This window comes from Oryza brachyantha, chromosome 11 (genome assembly GCF_000231095.2).
Source record: "Oryza brachyantha chromosome 11, ObraRS2, whole genome shotgun sequence".
NCBI lineage: Eukaryota > Viridiplantae > Streptophyta > Magnoliopsida > Poales > Poaceae > Oryza > Oryza brachyantha.
In genome coordinates this window covers 2519347-2540771 of record NC_023173.2, presented here as the reverse complement: position 1 = coordinate 2540771, position 21425 = coordinate 2519347, and the positions used below count along the sequence as shown (strand labels likewise).

General features: G+C 40.3%; 2 protein-coding genes across 2 annotated transcripts; one reads left to right on the top strand and one right to left on the bottom strand.

Annotated features, from left to right (window-relative positions):
* Nucleotides 1-5761: 5761 nt before the first annotated feature.
* Nucleotides 5762-7658, top strand: LOC102705293 (putative auxin transporter-like protein 4). The gene is made up of 2 exons (XM_006662702.3): nt 5762-6020; nt 6111-7658. The coding sequence occupies exons 1-2, from the start codon at nt 5829-5831 to the stop codon at nt 7347-7349; spliced, it is 1431 nt and encodes a 476-aa protein (XP_006662765.2). The 5' UTR covers nt 5762-5828; the 3' UTR covers nt 7350-7658.
* Nucleotides 7659-10639: 2981 nt separating this feature from the next.
* Nucleotides 10640-16981, bottom strand: LOC102717565 (sec1 family domain-containing protein MIP3). Its single transcript, XM_006663181.3, has 7 exons — nt 16691-16981; nt 16147-16290; nt 14975-15127; nt 13946-14455; nt 12319-13851; nt 12177-12245; nt 10640-11457 (listed from the first exon to the last, which is right to left on the bottom strand). The coding sequence occupies exons 1-7, from the start codon at nt 16736-16738 to the stop codon at nt 11329-11331; spliced, it is 2586 nt and encodes an 861-aa protein (XP_006663244.1). The 5' UTR covers nt 16739-16981; the 3' UTR covers nt 10640-11328.
* Between the last annotated feature and the right edge of the window lie 4444 nt (nt 16982-21425).

The following is a 21425-nucleotide window of genomic DNA, read 5'->3' as shown; positions in this document are numbered from 1 at the left end:
CACTAGACTTTTCCACCCTTTTCTGATTGCTGATTATTCCAATAATTAAGTTAGCTAGACAGTTTGATGCAAGTCAAAAAAGTTGGTTGATCTTCATGAATAGGCTAGAAATATTCCAGACATTAGTTAGGTTGGCACTCTCAACACATTGCAACTTCATTTTCGTTCCTGGGCTGGCCTTTGTATAGTTATATAGTTTGTGATATACTCGAACTGTAATTCGTTTGGTAATCAGTTTTAAAGAAAGGTAGAAACATAAGAACTAAAGTTAGATTATTTTTGTTCATTCCTAACTGTTATTCCATTGTAGAAATATACTCCCTAAATATTATACATCGACAGAGTAATTTTCATGCATTATTCTTTTTTGTTAATTTCATTCCATAAGCAACCTACATTGGCATGCCATCTGAAGACACGCATACTAATCATACATTATTACTATTACTAATTTGCAACTAGTGTTACATCAATGGGATTTGCCTTTTCCCTAATTATTGTTTTCAGAGAAGCATGTTTCAACAAGAGCGATCTCATCATCATAATCAAGACCTACCAACTTCTTTGCGTGCATGACTGCATGTTCTAGGAAGTGATATTTAATTTGGTAGTATGATTTGAATTAATTGCCACAAGAGTAGTACTTCAATTATCTTTAATTGTTACTTAATATGAGAATATCTAAAGTGAAATTCCGATTCCAAATTAATCACTACTACTACTATGTGTACTGGAGTTGTACTCTTTCCCCTTATCTAATTAATGGATCATATAGAAATTAAAGGAGGAAATAAAGAGGGCACTATTAAAAAAATGTTGGCTAGGCCTACCTCCTTGATTCCTTGTAGAACCTTGTTAATCATATCTTGTGAACGCACACTTTTAATTTATTAAGTTCGATATATTTTTGAGTCCCCACACATCACATATTTTTTCCCACTTTCCTGACACTTTTTATGTGATTGACAATTAAAGAAGTCTCCTGTATCAAGGACTGATGACTATTTTCCTACTTTCCTGACACTATCCCCATCAAGATTATCTCTTCTGACTCATAAATGCAATCGATGCATTTGTGAACACTGAATGTCTATGTAATGAATGCGCCAGTCTTGGTCCAAAAAAACAACTGATGACACTATATATATGATATGGTTGAATGGCTTAATTTGATCATGATATAATATTGGTATTTCTTCATGGTTATATATATTTATCTTTTTTCCTCTTAATTTCCTTTTTCTAGTACTATAGCATGAATATATGACCCTTCTGATCAATTTTTTTCCATTTCTTATATATGATCCCTTTTATTCCATTCATCTTGAGAATGATTTCTCCACGAGTGGGCGATGGTGCTTCACATTATTGTGGTACACGTGTGACAACTAGTTAGTTATGCCACCGCTCTCTGATCTGCTTGCCGACCATACGGCAGCTGAGAGATATATGCAGAGAACCCTCCATATGTTTACTGATCATTGATCAATGTCTAATTGTGAAATAAAACAAGGACACATATTGGCATGAAATCATCTCTTGTCTAAAGCTGGAATAAAAGCAATTGATCGAATTGTGTATTGCAAGGCTTCTCCTATAATAACACATGAAATACATTGTACTTGATCTGTTTCATAAAGTCTTGACTTTTTAACTTTATCTAGATTTATATATATGCTAATGCATCTAGACACATATGGACAAACCATATATATATTAATCAATAAATGAATCTCAGCGATACTAAAAAGTCTTGCAATACAAAATAAATTGAGTATTTACCAATTAATTACAATACCAAAGAGCACATATTTATTTCCATGCCAAACAATAATATTAATTGATCTTGTCTTCTCAACAATTTAATTAGAGCAACTTTAGTATCCTTAAAAAGATATCTCGAGAAATATAAAACTTTGATACCTTAAGTAAGATACTTAATTAGTATGTACTTGGAGGTACCAAAGTATACACTAAAAACATGGTACCTCGAGGTAATTTTCTCAAGCACATAAAAGCCCTAATTTAATTAATATCCCTTTTCTGGGTTATTACAAAATTGATTTACAAATTGCAATACTCCCTCTACTTGATAGGAGTAATATTTTCCAATTTTGACAGACAAAGATTTACTTTGACCACTAACAACATATAAATAAATATATAGCACTAGTACTGATAACATGCATCGATTAAAGCATGTTGCATACAAAATAAATACAAACATACAAATTGTGTTCATCTCTACTGCGCTTAGAAATAGAGTCATCCATCCGTCCACTTCTTCACCTCACGTCATGTAAAAATTGCCTATTTTTAAAAATCTAGAAAAAAAAATCAAGTGGTTTCTTTTCTCTACGGGCACGTGGAGTGCATCATCAATTATATGATCTTGTTACAATGCAAATGTATAATTTTGTTTAGATAAATGCATTTTGCATTTTTTCTGTTGTTTTCTTAGAAAATTTTGCAAAACGCATCCTACCCCCCACCCTCTCTCTCTCTCCATAGTAGTGGATCGATCATCGATGAGTGTAACACTAGGTGTGGCGTTGAGATCGATCTTCTCGTCGGCCAATGATAAGGGGACATACGGACATATGCATGCTGATGCAGTTCATCATTGGCCAACTTTGCATATATGCATGGGCCACGTAGTACGTACTAAGCTCCAACCGCATCGATCTGGCCGGTCACTAGTCACTAGCTAGATTAGATATCATCGATCGCTTGCAAATCCAAGTTCAGAAACGGATCGAATTATTCAGATATATATATCTACCACATGATTTTATATGGTGTATACATACATGCATATACATGATCGATCTGCCAATGCAAATCTCTGACTTTCTGTCTCACTGCCAACTAGCTAGCGACGATCGATGCTTATACATTTTCAGTTGGACAACATCATATGCTAATTAAACTTCCTCCATCTCTGCATGCATGCATGAATATTAATATTTAATTGTGCTACTGTATAGTGTGTTACGCCGATCTCCTGCCAACCTAGCTGGCTAGTATATAAGCTGTAGCTAGGTTGGTTGCGTCCTAAGGTCAGTCTTAATGTATAGTTTTATGACATAGTTATCAAGACTGTAAACTAGATAACCGAGTCAGATGAGTTTTATGGGAATAAAACTCCTCTCTCATATCATGAATCTCTCTTAATGACCTTGCCAAGTCAGCAATTTTATTGATGTGACACTCTACTTAATGTGCATGACTCCTCATAAAACATGTATTGAGACTGACCTAAACATCTTGAGCAGTCATAATATTTATACGTATATACACCGGATCTCTCCCTCGTACATATATAATCAAAGCAGAGGAAAATATAAAAAAATAAGAGAGAGGGGAAGCATAGCTGATACAATGGTATACAGAGCCGCAGGCATTTTTTTTTTATCTATTTGGGTTTAAGTATCGGTGCCCACAAATGTTACATATATGCTTTTAACAGTAAGATTTAACATGTATCATGGAAGTTGCCGCTGGTTAATTAATTAATTACCGTCTTCTTTCAAGTGTATGTTAGGGATTGTACTGGTGACTGTGTGAGAAAAGAAGAAAAGAAAAGGGCTGACATGTTCAGGGGTAGATTTACCATGAGGGTGAGGCATCCCCCACTACACAACTTTATACCCATGGAAGCACTTTTTTTTTTTTTTGCCATACATCAATGTGAAGAGAGGTCGAAGCTCCACATAGGATTGAAGAATATGATCTTTAGCACGTACCATTATTTTCCCCTCAAATCCGCCAATGAGTTTGCTAGAGCTCAAACTCCTAAATATATACTACTTCCGTTTTATAATATAAGACGTTTGACCTTTTTTTATTACAACGTTTGATCATTCGTCTTATTTAAAAATTTAGTACAAATATAAAAATAACAAGTCATACTTAAAATTCTTTTGATAATAAAGTAAGTCACAGGCAAAATAAATGATACTTCCATAATTTTTTAAATAAGAAAAATAGTCAAACATTACAAACAAAAAATGTCAAACATCTTACGTTATGAAACGGAGGGAGTCACTCTTAAACTGGAGTCGAGAGTGAAATTGTGGAACAGCCCAAACCCCGCTTCATTACATACCTAATTCAATTTTTAGATCGCTCTTGCTTTATTTTTATAGGGAAAGTATTCTAATCCCTCGAGGGGATATCCCATCGTCTATTGCATGCTATTCAAATAGTCATCAAAAAATTTTAAAAAAATTGTAAACATATATTAATATAAGATATAGAGTAAATTACGCTCACGGTACATGAACATGCGGGGTGGGTGCAAATAGATATAACAACTTATAAATTACTCACTTTGATACGACAACTTGGTTAGTTGGTGCGAAAAAGACCAAAATGATCCACTCAAGCAAAATTACTCTAAATAAGTGTACACTAATGACATGGTAGCATACACATACGATTGTGATTTGGATATCTTATTTTAAATTCAAATAAAAAGCTAAATTAGATGTGCAAAAGTTTATTTTTTTATGTCTAGGATAGAGAATTTATTTCATTTCCTTGAATAAATAATCTCTATGTAGATTGTCTAATGTCTATTTATATATGTTATAATTTTTATCCGTACAATTAATTCATGAAAAAATCATTTTAAATTTTATGTTCATGTTCATGTTCAGACACTCTACATCATTGAAACTGTATTTCTATGATCGGACGTTTCTAATCTATATCTTAAAAAAATAATTTATTATTTTTTCAGTAGGTCTATATCTTGAAAATACCACATGATGATGATGATGATAATAATAATAATAATACATTTTCAGTATAAAATTTTGATGTGTAATCATAATTACATATCATTATGTATCATATTTGATCAATTTTGCTTGTGCATATCATTTTGCTCAAGTTTGCACCAATTAGTGAAGTTAATCGGAATAAACAATTTACAAGTTATTGTATTTATTTGCATCCACCATACAAGTTCATATACCGTGAACGTAATTTACTCTAAGATATATCACTACACAAACATGCAAGTTCAAATATGACTTCTACAATTCATAACAAAAATAACAAATTAAACTTTAAATAGTATACGTATACTCACAGTCATATTTGTTATTTTTGCTATGGATAGTAGAAGTTATATTTGAACTTGCATATTTGTGTAGTGATATATCTTATATTAATCTATCTTCACATTTTTTTCAAATTTTTTTAATAATTATTTGGATAACATGTAATAAACGAGGAGATATCTCCTTGAAGGTTTAAAATCCACTCCTATTTTTATACGAAGCCAAACCACTTGGCTATGCTTGAGCAGAAGCTGCAACCGCACCAAATAGTTAATCTTTCCGTTTTATATTATAAGACTTTTTAGCTATATCTAAATCTATCTATTAATTAATGTATATTAGTCATATATATATATATATATATAAGATTTATTAATATTTATATAAATTTAGATAACAGCAGAAAATCTAATTACGAATAATAACTAAGCAAAGAGAGATAGAGAGGAGATGTAGGTGTCACTTGTCAGCGGCATGGATGGGGCAGGCCGGTCGTGTGCTGCTCCCAACATATCATATCCATGCATACATACATGCATGCTCCCATCTCTATATAGTAGTACAATATTAATACACTACAGACTACAGCAACAGTAGTATATACTATACTAGACGGACGATCGATCGAGTCGAGCGTTTTCTTTATATAAATCGCCAGCCTGCAGTGCAGTGCATTGCAGCGCTGATACAGCCTGTGCCATCCATTCAGCTAGATCGATCGATCAAGAGAAGCCAAGAACATCGATCGATCGCTTGGACATGGCGTCCGAGAAGGTGGAGACGATCGTGGCCGGGAACTACGTCGAGATGGAGCGAGAAGGCGGCGGCGCCGGCGCCGGCGCCGAATCCAGCAGCGCCGCGCCGTCGTCGGGCAGCAAGCTCGCCCTCTCCAGCCTCTTCTGGCACGGCGGCTCCGTCTACGACGCCTGGTTCAGCTGCGCCTCCAACCAGGTAAGAATAGAATACACTGCTGATCGATCGCCATGAAAAAATGCATGCGAATGAAGGGTAACTAAGCTTTCGTCAATGGCGGCCGGGCAGGTGGCGCAGGTGCTGCTGACGCTGCCCTACTCGTTCTCGCAGCTGGGCATGGCGTCGGGGGTGGCGTTCCAGGTGTTCTACGGCCTGATGGGGTCGTGGACGGCGTACCTGATCAGCGTCCTCTACGTGGAGTACCGCACCCGGCGGGAGCGCGAGAAGGTGGACTTCCGCAACCATGTCATCCAGTGGTTCGAGGTGCTCGACGGCCTCCTCGGCCGCCACTGGCGCAACGTCGGCCTCCTCTTCAACTGCACCTTCCTCCTCTTCGGCTCCGTCATCCAGCTCATCGCCTGCGCCAGCAACATCTACTACATCAACGACAGGCTCGACAAGCGGACATGGACGTACATCTTCGGGGCTTGCTGCGCCACCACCGTGTTCGTCCCGTCGTTCCACAACTACCGGGTCTGGTCGTTCCTCGGCCTGCTCATGACGTCCTACACCGCGTGGTACCTCACCGTTGCCGCCGTCGTCCATGGCAAGGTCGACGGGGTGACGCACACGGGACCGTCCAAGATGGTGCTCTACTTCACCGGCGCCACCAACATCCTCTACACCTTCGGCGGCCACGCCGTCACCGTGGAGATCATGCACGCGATGTGGAAGCCGCAGAGGTTCAAGATGATATACCTGGTGGCCACGCTGTACGTGCTGACGCTGACGCTGCCGTCGGCGTCGGCGATGTACTGGGCGTTCGGCGACATGCTGCTCGACCACTCCAACGCCTTCTCGCTGCTGCCGCGGACCGGGTGGCGCGACGCCGCGGTGGTGCTCATGCTGGTGCACCAGTTCATCACCTTCGGCTTCGCCTGCACGCCGCTCTACTTCGTGTGGGAGAAGGCCATCGGGGTGCACCACGGCGCCGGCGTGCTCCGCCGCGCGCTGGCGAGGCTCCCCGTCGTGCTGCCCATCTGGTTCCTCGCCGTCATCTTCCCCTTCTTCGGGCCCATCAACTCCACCGTCGGCTCCTTCCTCGTCAGCTTCACCGTCTACATCATCCCGGCGCTCGCCCACATGGCCACCTTCGCGCCGGCGGCCGCCAGGGAGAACGCCGTCGAGCCGCCGCCGCGCGCGCTGGGAGGCTGGGCGGGCACCTTCGCCGCCAACTGCTTCGTCGTCGCGTGGGTGCTCGTCGTCGGCTTCGGCTTCGGCGGCTGGGCCAGCACCGTCAACTTCGTCCGCCAAGTCGACACCTTTGGCCTCTTCACCAAATGCTACCAGTGCCCTCCCAAACACTAAGAACATAATCTCCATTGTCTCTTCTCGAGAAATTGATCGATCTTGATCCTTCCCTACCTTCTTGCACAGAGCAGAAAAAGTTCAGAGCTTGAAAGCTTCACGCATCTCCCATGTCGATCGATCGAGCTCATGACATTATTGGTTATGATTAGTGACGGCATATTTGTCTGAGAGGAGAGCTATTCCTGCATGTATGCATGTGTGTGTATGTGTGTACGATTGGTGATGAATTGGTATATGGATCGAATTGAACAATATATATGTACCTCTCTGCTCTGAATCGTACTGATGCATGTTCAGTTAGGTTAATTGATGTTTGATTTCTACGTTTTTTTTTCTTGTTTCATCTCCTGATTGATCAGACATTGTTTGGCCTGTAGTCATTTTGTGCAACTTTGCGCATGCATATCTGACCTGTTTATGGATGTATTCTTGCTGAATGCATGCATTCCTGTGTCTTGTAAACCAGTATTGGAGATGCAGATTCTTATTTTTCTTACTAGCAAGTAAAGACTGACAAGAAATGAAATCTAGTACTCAATTTAAAACTGCATATATGTTTGGATGGATAAAATGGCTCATTGGATCAGCCATCCAATGGTGCTGATGATGCTTTTAACCGATGATACCCACATCCCACAAGGACAGTTACACTTGCAGAATCACATGACAGAGTGCAGAAAGCTTTGATTTTGCAGGAGAGGAGAGGAAGAACCTGCAGGCATGCACTGCTGCATACATGCAGTGGTCCACCCTTTGTCCCAGAAAGGTGATACTGAAATCGAATTAGAAAATGGTAAAGGAAGATATACATCAAACTGAAGCTGATACTGAAACTGATGACAGAGTGTGTCACTGTGTGGGGGCATGCTACAAAGGTGTGCTGTGGTCCATGTCTTCACTGTGAAGAAAGGACTAGATTGGAGACCATATGTGCCTCTAGTCACATAAAGTCATCCATGCATGCATGCATTCATCCAGGACAATCAGGTCCAGGACTGAATAAACAAGCAGTAATTCTCAGTTTCTCATATGGTTGTATCATGAGGGTTCTTTAGTTTGGATCCATGGTAATATTTTAGGATAAGTTAAAAGAATCCTAATGTACTGAGTGAGCTGTCTGGGTAAAGATGTTGCAAGATCTGAAATACCGGTTTTTCAGGTCAATCTGAAATTTTCAGATGAAAGCTAGTACTGATCAAATTTATGTAACTCCCTCCAAGATTTCAGGAAATGTGCAGATGGAAACTTGAGATGGAACACATCCCATTGCATGGTAAAACTCTTGCCATTCTAGTGAAGGAAACAAATGTCCACTAATTTCCATATTTCGTCACAAAAAGATACAGATCAAGAGGCATTCAGTATAGTAGCTTCAAGTGTCTGAATTGTTCTTCAGTCAGAGCATGGACAGCTTCCATGAGCACTTGTCAGACAAACCCCTCTCTTGAGAAACGCTAACGGCAAGGTGACAAGAGATTGTGGGAGGAAAAGGGACACCCAAACACTCCACGGCATGAGCTGCGTTCCATCAGCAAAACTGTTCAGTTTGGATGGGTCTGAACCATGAACATTCTTAAGAAAAAGGAACAAGGAGTTGCTGCCAAATCACCCTATCTAGTTCGTCTGTACTTTTGAGCTCAACTGTTGTGTAAGTAGCCCTCCAGCCAATGTACATTGCAGATGCTTGGATCAATGCATGGTGGCAGATTCTGCCTCGGCAGTCGTGCAATCGCCTCGGTGTCCGTAGCGGCCGTCGTCGCCTTCTTCTACATCTCCGGTGGGCCGGGGACAGGGATCATATTCAGCAAGCTGGATTCATGGAAACAGCAAAGGTGCAGAGGCTACAATTTTCAGACCATCACTCACCTTCTTGTCTTGATGCCTGAACACACACTGAACAGAGAAATTCCATTCTGGTGATGTAGTGCTGTGTGCAAACAGATTAAGTTGCCGTAGCTACGGATAAGGTTTGGGGTTTAGCTCTGAAAATCTCCGAAGTAATGTGTTAACGATTTCAGATTAGTACATGCTGGCTAGAGAAAATGCTAGCAAAACTTGGACAAAGTGAGAGAATTATCATCAGTTGATTCTTACTTCAATCAAAATGATAATCAGAAACCTTGCTATCAATTTGCACTGCAATAAGTATGTTGAAGACACTAGATCTAGGTGATGATAAATTGATAAGAGGCAAAATAACTTTTCTTTTTTGAGATTTGTTTCAATACAACAAAAAGTATCTCGAGATACTGGTACCTCGCGGTACCAAATCATTTCTGATCGTTAGATCTAACAGTGCACATTCTACTCAGCTGAATCCAATGGCGGGAAATAATTTGATACCTCGAGATATTGATACCTCAAGGTATTTTTTTTTGTTGGACCGGAGTAAATCTCTTTTTTTTTTTTGAGAAAGAACAGCATGTTAGCTAACAGAAAGGCATCGCAAGAAACACCAGAATCCAAATCAAAAAAAGAACACATCCAGAAAGGAAAATCACAAGATGCATAAGCCCAGTTGCAGAGAACGACAACAGGAGGCAGCAAGAGCAAGATGCTTTATAAATTACAATCACTGAACACTGCAGCAGGAACAAGCAGACATCCCTCCCTGTATTTTCAGTGCATCCATCCACGAGCACAAATTATTCATCTCATGACATGTCTGCCGTTCCATGGACACACACAGAACAGTTAAACATTGATTAGCCCAGTACTAACCAGCTGTTAAGCTTATGCTTGATGCAGCCAGGCCGGTACATGCCAAGCAATGCTACAACAGGCCAGAGACTGCAGGGTGATTAAGCAACACTTCCCAGAGTCTCACGTCAAATGTCAGATCTAGGAGAAGCTCCTTTTTTTCAGTACTTGTCAGTGTGTGTGATCATATATTTTCCCTTGTGACAATAATTGAAGGGTTCAATGTCTCCAATCTGCATGTGTTATTAAAGATGTGAACCTAAAGATTCTTCAGAGGCAATGGGCAAGGTTAATTGCAAATAGAGAGGATCCATATCCATCTATGGAGGATTGCCAAAGCTGCCTTGTTTTACCAGGAAAATGCAGCACAGTTTCACCCCCATCTTATCATCTTTTTCGTATGCTTATAAGCTAAAATTTAAATTTTCAACCTTAAATTTAAAGTTGATTTTAATTCATTTTACCAAAATTTATTTTTCAGTCTTGACTTTTAGATCGCTAAGAATATACATATAAAAGTTTTTTTGCAAATATGCCGGCCAAACAATCACCCCCTTTATCTACTAAAAAGAAAAGCAATTTCAACATATTATATGTGTATTTCTTTTCTGGAATGTAACAAATTATTCCTGATTTTATTTGCCATTTTTGGCGATTGCGATATTAATCACAATATAGTACATGTAATGTACACTTCAAGTCACTGAACAGAGCAATGAGATCTTTTTTTTCAGTTACAACCCTGAGCCTAATTTGACAGTTTCACCAGAGATTTCCAAATCATCAGCAAACATTTACACCGATTAAATTAAATTTACATATGCTTTCTGAACGGGTGAGGAGTTCTAGGAGGCAACAGAAGACAGAAATTACACCATGTTTTGGGTGTTTACTGTGTAGTCAGCAGGGTCACTTCATATTGACTTCACCTCGAAATACAGTGACTGACCCAAAGCAGTAGGCTCCAACCTTCCAGCACAAGTATGAATGTCCACAAGATGATTCTCAAAAGTCACTGTTTTCAATGATGCTGTCCTATAAAAGACAAACAGTACCGGTGTGGTTTGTTGTGAACTTGTGACTGAAAACCTGCAGAGCATATAAATTGCTTATGCTTTTGCCGTTGGTATCATCAGAACAATCTTTAAAGTTCAGTATCTGAACTACCACGTTTGGAACAATAACTTCCGGAGAACTGTCCTGAATCAATCAAGTGGGTTCGAAGTCAGATGCATTTTGTCAAGTGGACTGAGCTTCTCAGTTCTTAGGCTTAAGTCTAATTAAAGCTGGATGAGCCCAACATCAACTCAAACATGTCATCTGGGGTGAGAAGGGTTGTTCCACCCAAAATAAGCTCCACATCAGGTCTGCTGCTCTCTGATATTGCCTTCATGACTTCCCGGACCTTGCATAAATGAAGATCATTTAATTTATTAAGGATTAATTTTACACTGCCATATACTTTGGCTGCACATAAGCACTGATTGCACAGAGAAAATAACAGTCATAGATGGGAAGAGTTGTGGATAATCCAAATAGCAGGCATCGTATAATACATTCAAAATATTTAGGATAATCCGCATCAATCAGATATTGATATACCATCTGCAACTCCGTACATCAACATCAATATCTATAACATCTACCCCAATATAGAAGTCCCCTTACCATTCTACAAACAACAAGATTTGATGGTGGATTGGATTGGAACAGACATAACCTGTACCATTTTCACCCCTACTGAGTTAGGTTATTCTTCTTTACAAAGATAATTTTTGTTGCAAGTTCCTCTTAGCATTTTGTGGTTTGCAATCTCTTGTTTGGATGAGTGCAATTTCACATGCGCTTTCAAATTGCACTAACTAAAAGTCTACAACCTGAGGTTTTACATCTGGGAATATACCCTGATATTTTGAAGATAAAATTTGTGTAATCTGAAAGTGACAAACTAACCTGGACACTAGCAACATATAGGAAAAACATGTCAAACTTGTGGATTCTTAATGTAGTTTTAACAAAATAAACAAATATTATAGTTAAGCACCAAACAGTATAAAAGAAAAACAGAACTAAATAATGCCATGATGGTATGATTGAATACTTGAAACCAATAAGAGAACATACCTCAAGGGCATTGATGCCTCCGACAACAAAAACGATGAGAATGCTTTGATCGCCAAAGCTTGGTTTAGACTGCAGATAGTATTGAGTGTGAGAAAAGATAACTAAAGAAAGAATGCAGAGGAAGTGCGAACTGACGACTCACCTGTCCTAGCCCAAACCTCCCCAGTCCACTTTTGAATAAGCGTCCTACGGCCGACGAGTGATATTCGAGGCCAGGAATGTCATACCTTGCCAAGACAGCTAATAGCAACTTATAGAGCAAGCCTTTTCTTGAGTAGATGTCAGTCTCAAATCTGCTCAGTGCTGCTAGCCCTTCTCCAAGAGTTTGGTTCCTTAACCTCATACTGGACAAATTGTGAAAGAACTTAAAAAGTTGGTCAACTCTGTCTCGTACCTCTAACTTAAGTTGCATGTCCCCATAAGCTTCCTCCTTTTGATCATCAGTATTATCATCGTCATCCCAGTTATCCCATTGGTCATCAAAATCATCAGTAGTCTTAGAAGGTTCGATGGAGTCATTACTTTTGTCACCAACTTTAGGTCTAGCTTTAGCTTCAAGTTCATTCTCCAAGCCAACAAGGAACCGGAGCTTCACGAATGATGGTCTGTCAAGAATAGAGTCCACCACAATATCTTTCAAAGACCGCTCATCTTCCCATGAGAATGGACCACCAGCAATTGATGTAGGAAAATTTTCACCAGCCAAGATATACCCGATAATTGTTAGAAGTAAAACATCCTGAAAACTTAGAAGACCCTGCGAGACCTCCATTTTATTAGCTTGCTTGTGAGATTCCACTGAAGTACTAGTGTTGATAAAATCACGAAGCTCACTAGCAAGACTTTGAGTTGACTCTGCAGATGTTACACCTAATATTCTCTCTGCACTTGTAAAGGCATCCCAGTGAGAACTTTGAGGATCCCAGAGAGTCATTTCAGCAGCCAGTGCTAATTGGATAACCCCTCTGTTTCTTACCAAGGATAACTGGTCTCTTGAGAGCATTTGAACCATAGAATGAAGCTCTGAGACAGAAGGCACTCCTTGCCGACCTTTAGATGGAAAGGATAACTTCTCATTCTGTAAAGCTTCCATAAGCCATTTCTTAATCAGCATTAACCCATCTTTTGCACCTCTGTCTAGTAACGATTCTAAGTAGCGCACTCCAGCATAATTGGATAGCAATGAACCACTTAAACTACCATGTTGACAGCTGAGTTTGTCATCATGTGCTTTATCTGCATAATCAGGTAGCCAGGTAACTTCAGAGTCAACTTCAGGAGAGTTCCATCCAGACATAAATGACATGATACTTTCGGGTAACATACTGGTCCTACTGTTAGGATCTTCCTTGCTGAAAACTTTTTCAAAAGGCACCTTTACATCTAGTGGGATGCGTTTAACAGTAGCTGGAGAATGCTTGCTTGGAGTTTGTGGATTTTTGGCCACAAGATAGGATGAAGCCCCTTCCTTGCGTGGCAAGGAGGACAGCATCCTATCAAGAAATGAGTCACCATGGAAGCAAGGAGTAAGGAGATCAAGTGTACGATCTACGATCAGCAGGCCAGCAGATCTCTTATTACGACCAACATCATATAGACTTGACATATCCATCATCAGTTTCCCAATTACCTTTGATGTATCTCCAAGTGAAAATATATCGAGTTTTAGGTCCATCTACACATGTTTTGTAATACAGATCATTAAGTGGTTATGTGATGAATAATAAGAATCCACTGGTAAGAAATATGTTCATATGATAAATTGTTACCTTACTGGCCAAGTGATAGAGGAACTGAGCAGTCAATGTTACTCCAGGGGGAATCTCATCGCCATCAAAAGATCTACCAGTAGAAATAGGAGGTAGCCCAGGACTAAGTGAATCTTCATGATTATTTGATAAACATGATTCAGCCATTGTGCCTTCAGATGGCAAAACAAAAGTCCTAGAAGAAATAGGAGAGAAAATCATTGGAAAGTGACATACAGTTACAGATAACCTTTTCCCTTTAGTTTCTAGCTGGCTTGACTCATCGCCAAACAAATCCTTTTTTGTTGGGCTAGATTCAGAATTAGAGCCATAATGCACCCCAGATTCCCAATTGGAGTATCTATCACCATCCGAGGTGAAATCTTTCTCAGTGTAAGGAACGGTATCTTTATGCTCATCTGACTTTTCATACTTCTTCAGAAGTTCCTCATGATCCTGAGTGAGTAATGTCTCGTACTCTCGGAAGGCATCTGGTCCAAGTGGGGAATCTACATATGCTGAGTGACCAACCTGCAATATATCACCAGGTTCAAAGCCTGCTTGAAAAACTTAGGATGGTCTTGTTTTCAATAAAAAATTCTTATTTGTTTTCAATAAAAGATTCTTAAAGTTCGCAGAAAATATCTTATAATATGGGATAAAGCAAGATGGTCATTTATCAATATTGGGCTGAGAAGCACAGAAGTTACTGCAGGTTGCAAATAAACCAATGTCCACAAATTAACTCTTACCAATAGTCCACTCATACACGTCCAGCTATATAGTATGTAAATAGTGGGTTAAGCTTCCAAATAAACAACATGCAAGTCAATGCAAAGTAACTATTTGAGTTGAGACCATTCACAGTAGAAAAGAAAATTCAAACAATGCAGATGACACCTTCAAGATAATATGGAAACTAATATAGACTATGTAGTTTTTTCAATGAAAAAAAATAGGAACTTCAGCCCCAGACAAATAGCTGGATGCTCAAGCACGTCATGAAGAATACATGCATCAAAGTAACAAATTCTTGCAGGGATGAAGCACCTCAGAAATAGCTGTCAACACAGTACAGTGTGAAATAGTTCCATGGTTTCCCAGGCAACGCAAAATATACCGATGAGCATCACTAAGCAGGCGTGATGTAATCACTACAATCTTCCTTGCTGGATGTGCAAAACTTGAATGCCAGTCAGCAGCCTGTGAAACACATATTACAACAGCTTGATCACGTAAAGAACAAGGTTCCCATTTGTAATAAAAAATCCATCATATTTCTTACTTTTCATATATAGGCAAAAAAAAATCATGGTTTCATATATATAAAAAAACATGAGCTCACATGCCAAGGTTAACATGAAGGTTGTTATGCCTGCTTCTCATCTATAAGAAGTTCAGAATGAAAAAGAAATATGAAGCGCACAAAATTAAGATGTTGTAAAACCAAGAAGGTAGTACTTAACTCTAAGTTGCCACAAATCCAGAAACAAATGACACTTGCAAAAACTTATTTTGTACATTTTTTAATAACTGGAAACTAAAAAAAGTATTTCAAAACTAACATAAAATTGTATTTTTCAAATAATAACTGCTGGTCATAAGAAATTTCAAGATTGCAGGGTGCAGGCACATATAAGTATAGATTGCATAAATCACAGAACAATATACCAGCATTTCCAGTCATACTGGGCATTACTTAAACATTGGAGTTGGAAGAGAAATAACTACGTAGTAGCAAACATTGAGTTGTCATTATATAAAGTAAATATCAGAAAACTGCAATTATTTTGCCCAAATTTGCTGCCTGCCTACTTTAGTAAAACTCCATGTTTTTGGCTTTGATTATGCATCAAAGTGAATGATGATTGCCAAAGAGCTCTAAAATTACTGCTGCCAGTGATGACTTATCCGGTCCACAGTTTCTTTTTGTGGAGATTATCCAGTCCATAGTTAGATCCCTTTGAGGCTCAAGCATGCCATTAGAGAACTTCCACGCTTGGTTCAGAAATCAACTATGGCTTCTTCCTAACTATGCCACTCGAACACACTAAAAATGCTTCATTTAGTTCGACACATAAATCACTACGGAGCAGACCTCATCCAGCTTTGGGAGGCATTGCCATTAGCTTAATACTTTAGGAGGTAGATATTATTACCATATCCATTCTTCACTACTATAATCAAACGATTTTTATGGCAAGGGATTTAAGGAATCTCACACTATCAAGCGGAGATGCATTTTCCAAGCTGCATATTGCGCGAGCACCAAGCTCAAGAAGCAAGGGGAAAGCTCCTATAAACTGAAACGCCTCCAGAGTGCCTGCATCAAGGTACACTAGTGCATCTGCAATCTCATCTCCAATCTGCAAAGCAGAAACAAACCCAAAAGAAAAACATAAATTTCTATAGCCAAAGCTGAGAAGATGAAGTTACATTGTCTCCACACGCAAACCTCAAACAATAATTAAAATACTAAGTCTTTAACAAGCCAGCAACCCGTACAATTAGAACTCGTTTTAGAACGGGAAAGAAACACGAAACTTCATACGGAAGCTGCAAAGACGTGATTTTTATCAAGTTCATCGCTCAAATTCATCACATTAGTCAAATATTCATCGCCAAGGCGCAAATTCACATGATTAGAAACCCCCGAACACTGATAAAATCCTCTTGCATTCAATCAGCTAAAAGCACACAAAATAGAAATCGAACAAAGAGGTATCTGGTCAGGCAAGACAGAGACAACTCCCGAAGAGATCCGACCTGGCGGATGGCGTCGACGCAGGCGGCGATCAGATCCACCGAACCCATAGCTTACTATCCCCACCGCTCCCACAATCCCCCCGGAACCTTCACCGCCTCGCGCCGGCGACGCGGTGGGGGTAGCTGGGACGGCAGGGGAGAGGCGAGCTAGCGAGGGGGGGACAGATCAGCGGAGAAGCCAGAGATACCGGCCGAGCCACAGAAGATACAGGTGGGCTGTTCGGCGCTGCCGCCTCCTCGCCGGAGATGCGGCCGGCTTCGTCGGATCGGATGAATCGGAGCGGAGGGGAGGAGAAGACGACGGCGGCGAGAGAGGCCGACGGTGAGGATACGGGAAAGGATCCGTGGGAAGTTAGGCCGTTTGGGTTTATCCGGCCCAGCTGATTTGGGCCCAGTAACCACCAAACTTGAACCAATTGAAACGGGAAAAAGTCTACTAAAGGTTCCTGAAACTTGGAGGCGAGTCTATTCTTCATCCTTTAACCGGAATACCAGAAATATGTACCCCTAAACTCGTAAAATCCGGCAGTATTGACTTATTTTTTGACTAGTTTTACTGACATGGTGCATGGTGGGTCCCACATGCTAGTTTTTTTTATTTTTTTCTCTTTGCTTCTTTGCTTCCTTTTCTTTTTCACTTCCATGCTGCTCTTCTTCCTCTCTTCTCTCCTAGGCTAGGGCGCAGGCAGCAGCAGGTTGGAGGGTGGAGTGTGCGTGGGTGACGACGGTCTTGCAGGCGCAGGCGCGGACGGTGCCGACTGCCGAGTGGGGGCAGCAACGATCGAGGTGGCGGCGGCTTGCAGACGCTGATGCAGTGACGGCTGGGTGGACAACAACCAAGGTGGTGGCGACTTGCGGCGGATGCGTGAGCGACGACCGGTCGTGCAGCAGTGGCTTGCGTGGACGCGGACAATCCACGAACCGTACGTTTTACAATCAGATTAGTACGCAAGAACCGCATTTGCAATCAGCACATTGGATGGCACGAAAGAAAAATGCGTGAATGATGGAGTCCGGCGATGTGATGCTGCTCCTCTCCTGCCCCTCTTCTTCTTCCTTCTCCCTGTTCATGTCGCTAGCTAGCTAGGTCCATGCATTGCATTGCATGACATACGTACGGATTTACTGGAGGCAGTGCGCGAGGAAGGAGTCGACCACCGAGGGCGAGGGGCGCAGCAGATGTCGCAGCGGAGGCGCCGCTGGCATTACCCGGACTGGGTGCGGCGGCCGGCGCCTCGTAGGAGAGCACGGCGGTGGCACCGGACGCGGCGACCACGAGGGCGGCGAAGGATGTTAGGAGTAAATGGGTGATCTTGTCATTAGTGAATTTCCATGTTTATTTTTGTTAGCATGCATGTATACGTATTGTTCAGCAAGTGCATCAAAGGTTTTAGTCTGGATCAAGGCAACTAAGTGATTTTGTGCCAATAGTTAGGTCCAGCCGTCCAGAGGAGTATAATCTTGCATGCAAAGCTTCACGTGTGTGCATGGCTGTGCTAGATTTGGTAGTTAATTATGCATGTAATTAGTTTACTCGGTCATTAGTTTACCTAGAGAGTGAGAGGAGAGATTCGGATTCTCAACAAAGGCGATCTTCTCCGTCATCTCCATAGTCGTCGTCGTGGACGTTGTACCGCTGACGGCGTGTGACGATCGACTGGGAGAGACTGGCCGGCACCCTAGTTCCACTTCCTCTTCTTCTTCTCCGGCGAGCCGTGCCACCACGCGATCGATTGATCGAGAGGTGTTTATTAGTAGCTGAGGTGTTTATTAGTAGCTGGGGTAGCTCTGGATTATTCGGGAGCGATCGAGAGGCTAGCTAGCCTGATCTCTTGGCTGCCGCAGCCCCGCCCAGTTGTGCCATCCGGGCGCTGGCTTGGCCGCCGCTTTGGTCACTGCCGCCCGCGCCCGCGAGATCGGTCGTCACCCACCCGCGCTCCACCCTCCAGCTTGCTACTGCCCGCGCCCTAGCCTAGGAGAGAAGAGATGAAGAAGAGCAGCATGGAAGAGAAAAGAAAAGGAAGCAAAGAAGCAAAGAGAAAAAAAATAAAAAAACTGACACGTGGGACCCACTATGTGCCATGTCAGCAAAACCAGTAAAAAAAATAAGTCAATACTGCTGTGGGACATTTTTCAAACGGATTTAGTGAGTTTAGGGGTACACATTTCTAGTATTCCGGTTAAGGGACGAAAAATAGATTTGTCTTTATGTTCAGGGACCTTTGGTAGATTTTTTCCATTGAAACGTGCAGAGTCGGACCTGTTTAAGTTTAGGGTTTAACCAAATTTTATTTATAAATTACCGACATCTGCATCACCAAGTTAACTTTATTAAATCTAGCGTTGGGTATGTTTTCATAATATTTTGTTTGGTGTTGGAAATATTACTATGTTTTCCTACGGAGAAAATCTAAGAAATATCATTAATAGACGCTCAGCTATAAACAATATCATTACGAGTGCGAGCTTTATCAAATACCATCATACGCATTATTTTGTCCTAAAAATATTGTTGTCATTAGTTTTCTGTAAAAAACCAATTCATAATAAAAAGATTATAATACCATACTATTATATGACAAATAAAAAACCAATTCGATTCTATAAAACCGTCACCGGTTCACAAAAAAATCACCTGATTCATTTGTTTTTTATCGTTCCATTGCAAAGAGGGTCTCTGAGCATAACAGAGCTCCAAGGTTATCGGTTCTGGTTTACACGCCAATCCAGTCTGGCTTTTCTATAATATGCTATAGAGTGCACAAAACAGAGTTGGTGTAGAAAGGAGGTTGGGGTATTATTTTGTATCACTTTTATTTTATATTATAAGATATTTTGATACTACCTAGATTTATTCATAGATTAATTAATATATATTTTATACGTGTCTCGATTCATTAGAATTCATATAAATCTCTAAGGAAATCAGGATATCTTATAATATAAAATAGAGTATCTATTTACACATTGAGTTGTGTGAGATTATCATTAGTTTTCTGATTTCAACTTCACGTACTATCATTAACACTATTTATAGGTAAACAGTGAATACTCTTGCGGATGATTTCATTGTGCACTATACTGTGAGATATCACAACATTTAGCTCGAAAAATGGATTAGGTCAGATCGCCTCTGCATAAGTGTTGGGATCATTTATATGCCTCCTGTAATCATTTTGAGATGTCAATGAACACGAACTTCCATTATATAGTACTCGCTGACATATCAATATATACGAAGCTCACACACAATTTTCTACATTTCCTTTATTTTATATTTAGATATGTATGGCCATGCCGTTGGAATTAGGAGATCATGGAGCAACAAATATATGATAGCGTGAGAAAAGTTAAGTATTTTAGGATGGAAGGTGGTAGAAGGCAAGAAACCATCAATGATCCATAACGATATATTGATCTTGGGCGATGAAAATATATGGAATAAACCGCGATTTTGATAATAATCTTTAGAAATTTGGGATGAAGGTTTTTTTTTAAAACACGAAGGCAGAAGGCCTGCCAGAATATATTAGAAGGAATAAAAGTTGTTAAAAAAGAGAAGAAAAGAAAACGAGACTACATTGGGAGGAAGCTGCTAGAAGAGGGGAAAAGCTCTCAGGGTCAAAAGGCCAAGCGTCTTAAATCTATCTCTAGTTTTATTTTGTGGGCTACTTGAATGGTTGTGTTGTGCTGACTGTTGAAGACTCTACCATTTCTCTCTATTCAGATGTGCCACCAAGTTGTTATCAGGGATCCTATTAAGTTCTTCTGCAGAGATTTCGGTTTGATTTTGTAGAAGGATCTCCACCATTCCCTTAGAGTCTTGTTATTTAGCAGCAAGAGCATGTTAAGCTTACCCTATAAACAGAGTTGATTCCAAGTTTCTCTTGTGTAGCTGCATTCCTTGAAAAGGTGGGTGGTGTCTTCAAACGCTTCGTCACACACTGCATATCCAGTTGCATGACCAATATCTTCGGAGGAGGTTGTCGGCGGTTAGAGTTCTTTTATGCAAAATGAAATTTGGGATGAAGGTTGGCTATGGGAATAGGAGGCAAGAGGGAAGAAGACAACAGTCCGTGAGACCTTTGCTGTTCTTGAGCATGATAAAACATGGTGCAAATTGAGAATATGAATATTTCGATATTTCACTTCCGTTTTTCTCAGTTAGTGGATATATATGGATGTAAGAATCCCCCTTTCTGATTGAAAAATGGGAGATGCTCCCCTATTTGTCTGAAAAAGAAAAGGATGGCGTAGTAAATGATGTAGATTATCAGCTGCTCACGACTATTGGATTTCGGGTTGGTAATACTTTGATGCTGACTGCCAAACACCTGAACAACCAAATACATGTACGTTTATTTTTGAAGTTGTATCCTGAAAGCATCAAGAAATTAGAGGATCATGTTCTAGCATACACTTATTTATGTTCACAGAATCGGAGTACATAAATGTTGAGATCATACACATATTTTTCCTGGGATCATTTCTCGATGTAAATGAGGCGGTAAGCTTTCGCTAAACTGAAAATCTGATCATACATATTTTTCTCTGAAGGCACCCTCTCTCTTTTTTTTCTTAGAACTGAAGACACCCTTTCCTGCTCCCTAGCCCCTATATATCTGTGTTTCTTTTGTAGGACACAAAAAATGAATCCTGTAAGAAATTAATAACTCATGGTTAGCAAAGTTAATCATGCAAGAGATATGAAAGCTAAACTGAAAATTAGGGGTGG

What these genes read in the sequence shown, in the direction of transcription:
- LOC102705293 (XM_006662702.3), top strand. Translation starts at nt 5,829, where the DNA reads ATGGCGTCCGAGAAGGTGGAGACGATCGTGGCCGGGAACTACGTCGAG. An exon ending in TCAGCTGCGCCTCCAACCAG is followed by an intron (nt 6,021 to 6,110) that starts GTAAGAATAGAA and finishes GCGGCCGGGCAG; the next exon opens with GTGGCGCAGGTGCTGCTGAC.
- LOC102717565 (XM_006663181.3), bottom strand. Translation starts at nt 16,738, where the DNA reads ATGGGTTCGGTGGATCTGATCGCCGCCTGCGTCGACGCCATCCGCCAG. An exon ending in TGTTGACAGCTATTTCTGAG is followed by an intron (nt 14,456 to 14,974) that starts GTGCTTCATCCC and finishes GATATATTGCAG; the next exon opens with GTTGGTCACTCAGCATATGT. An exon ending in GAGGCATCAATGCCCTTGAG is followed by an intron (nt 11,458 to 12,176) that starts GTATGTTCTCTT and finishes CATTTATGCAAG; the next exon opens with GTCCGGGAAGTCATGAAGGC.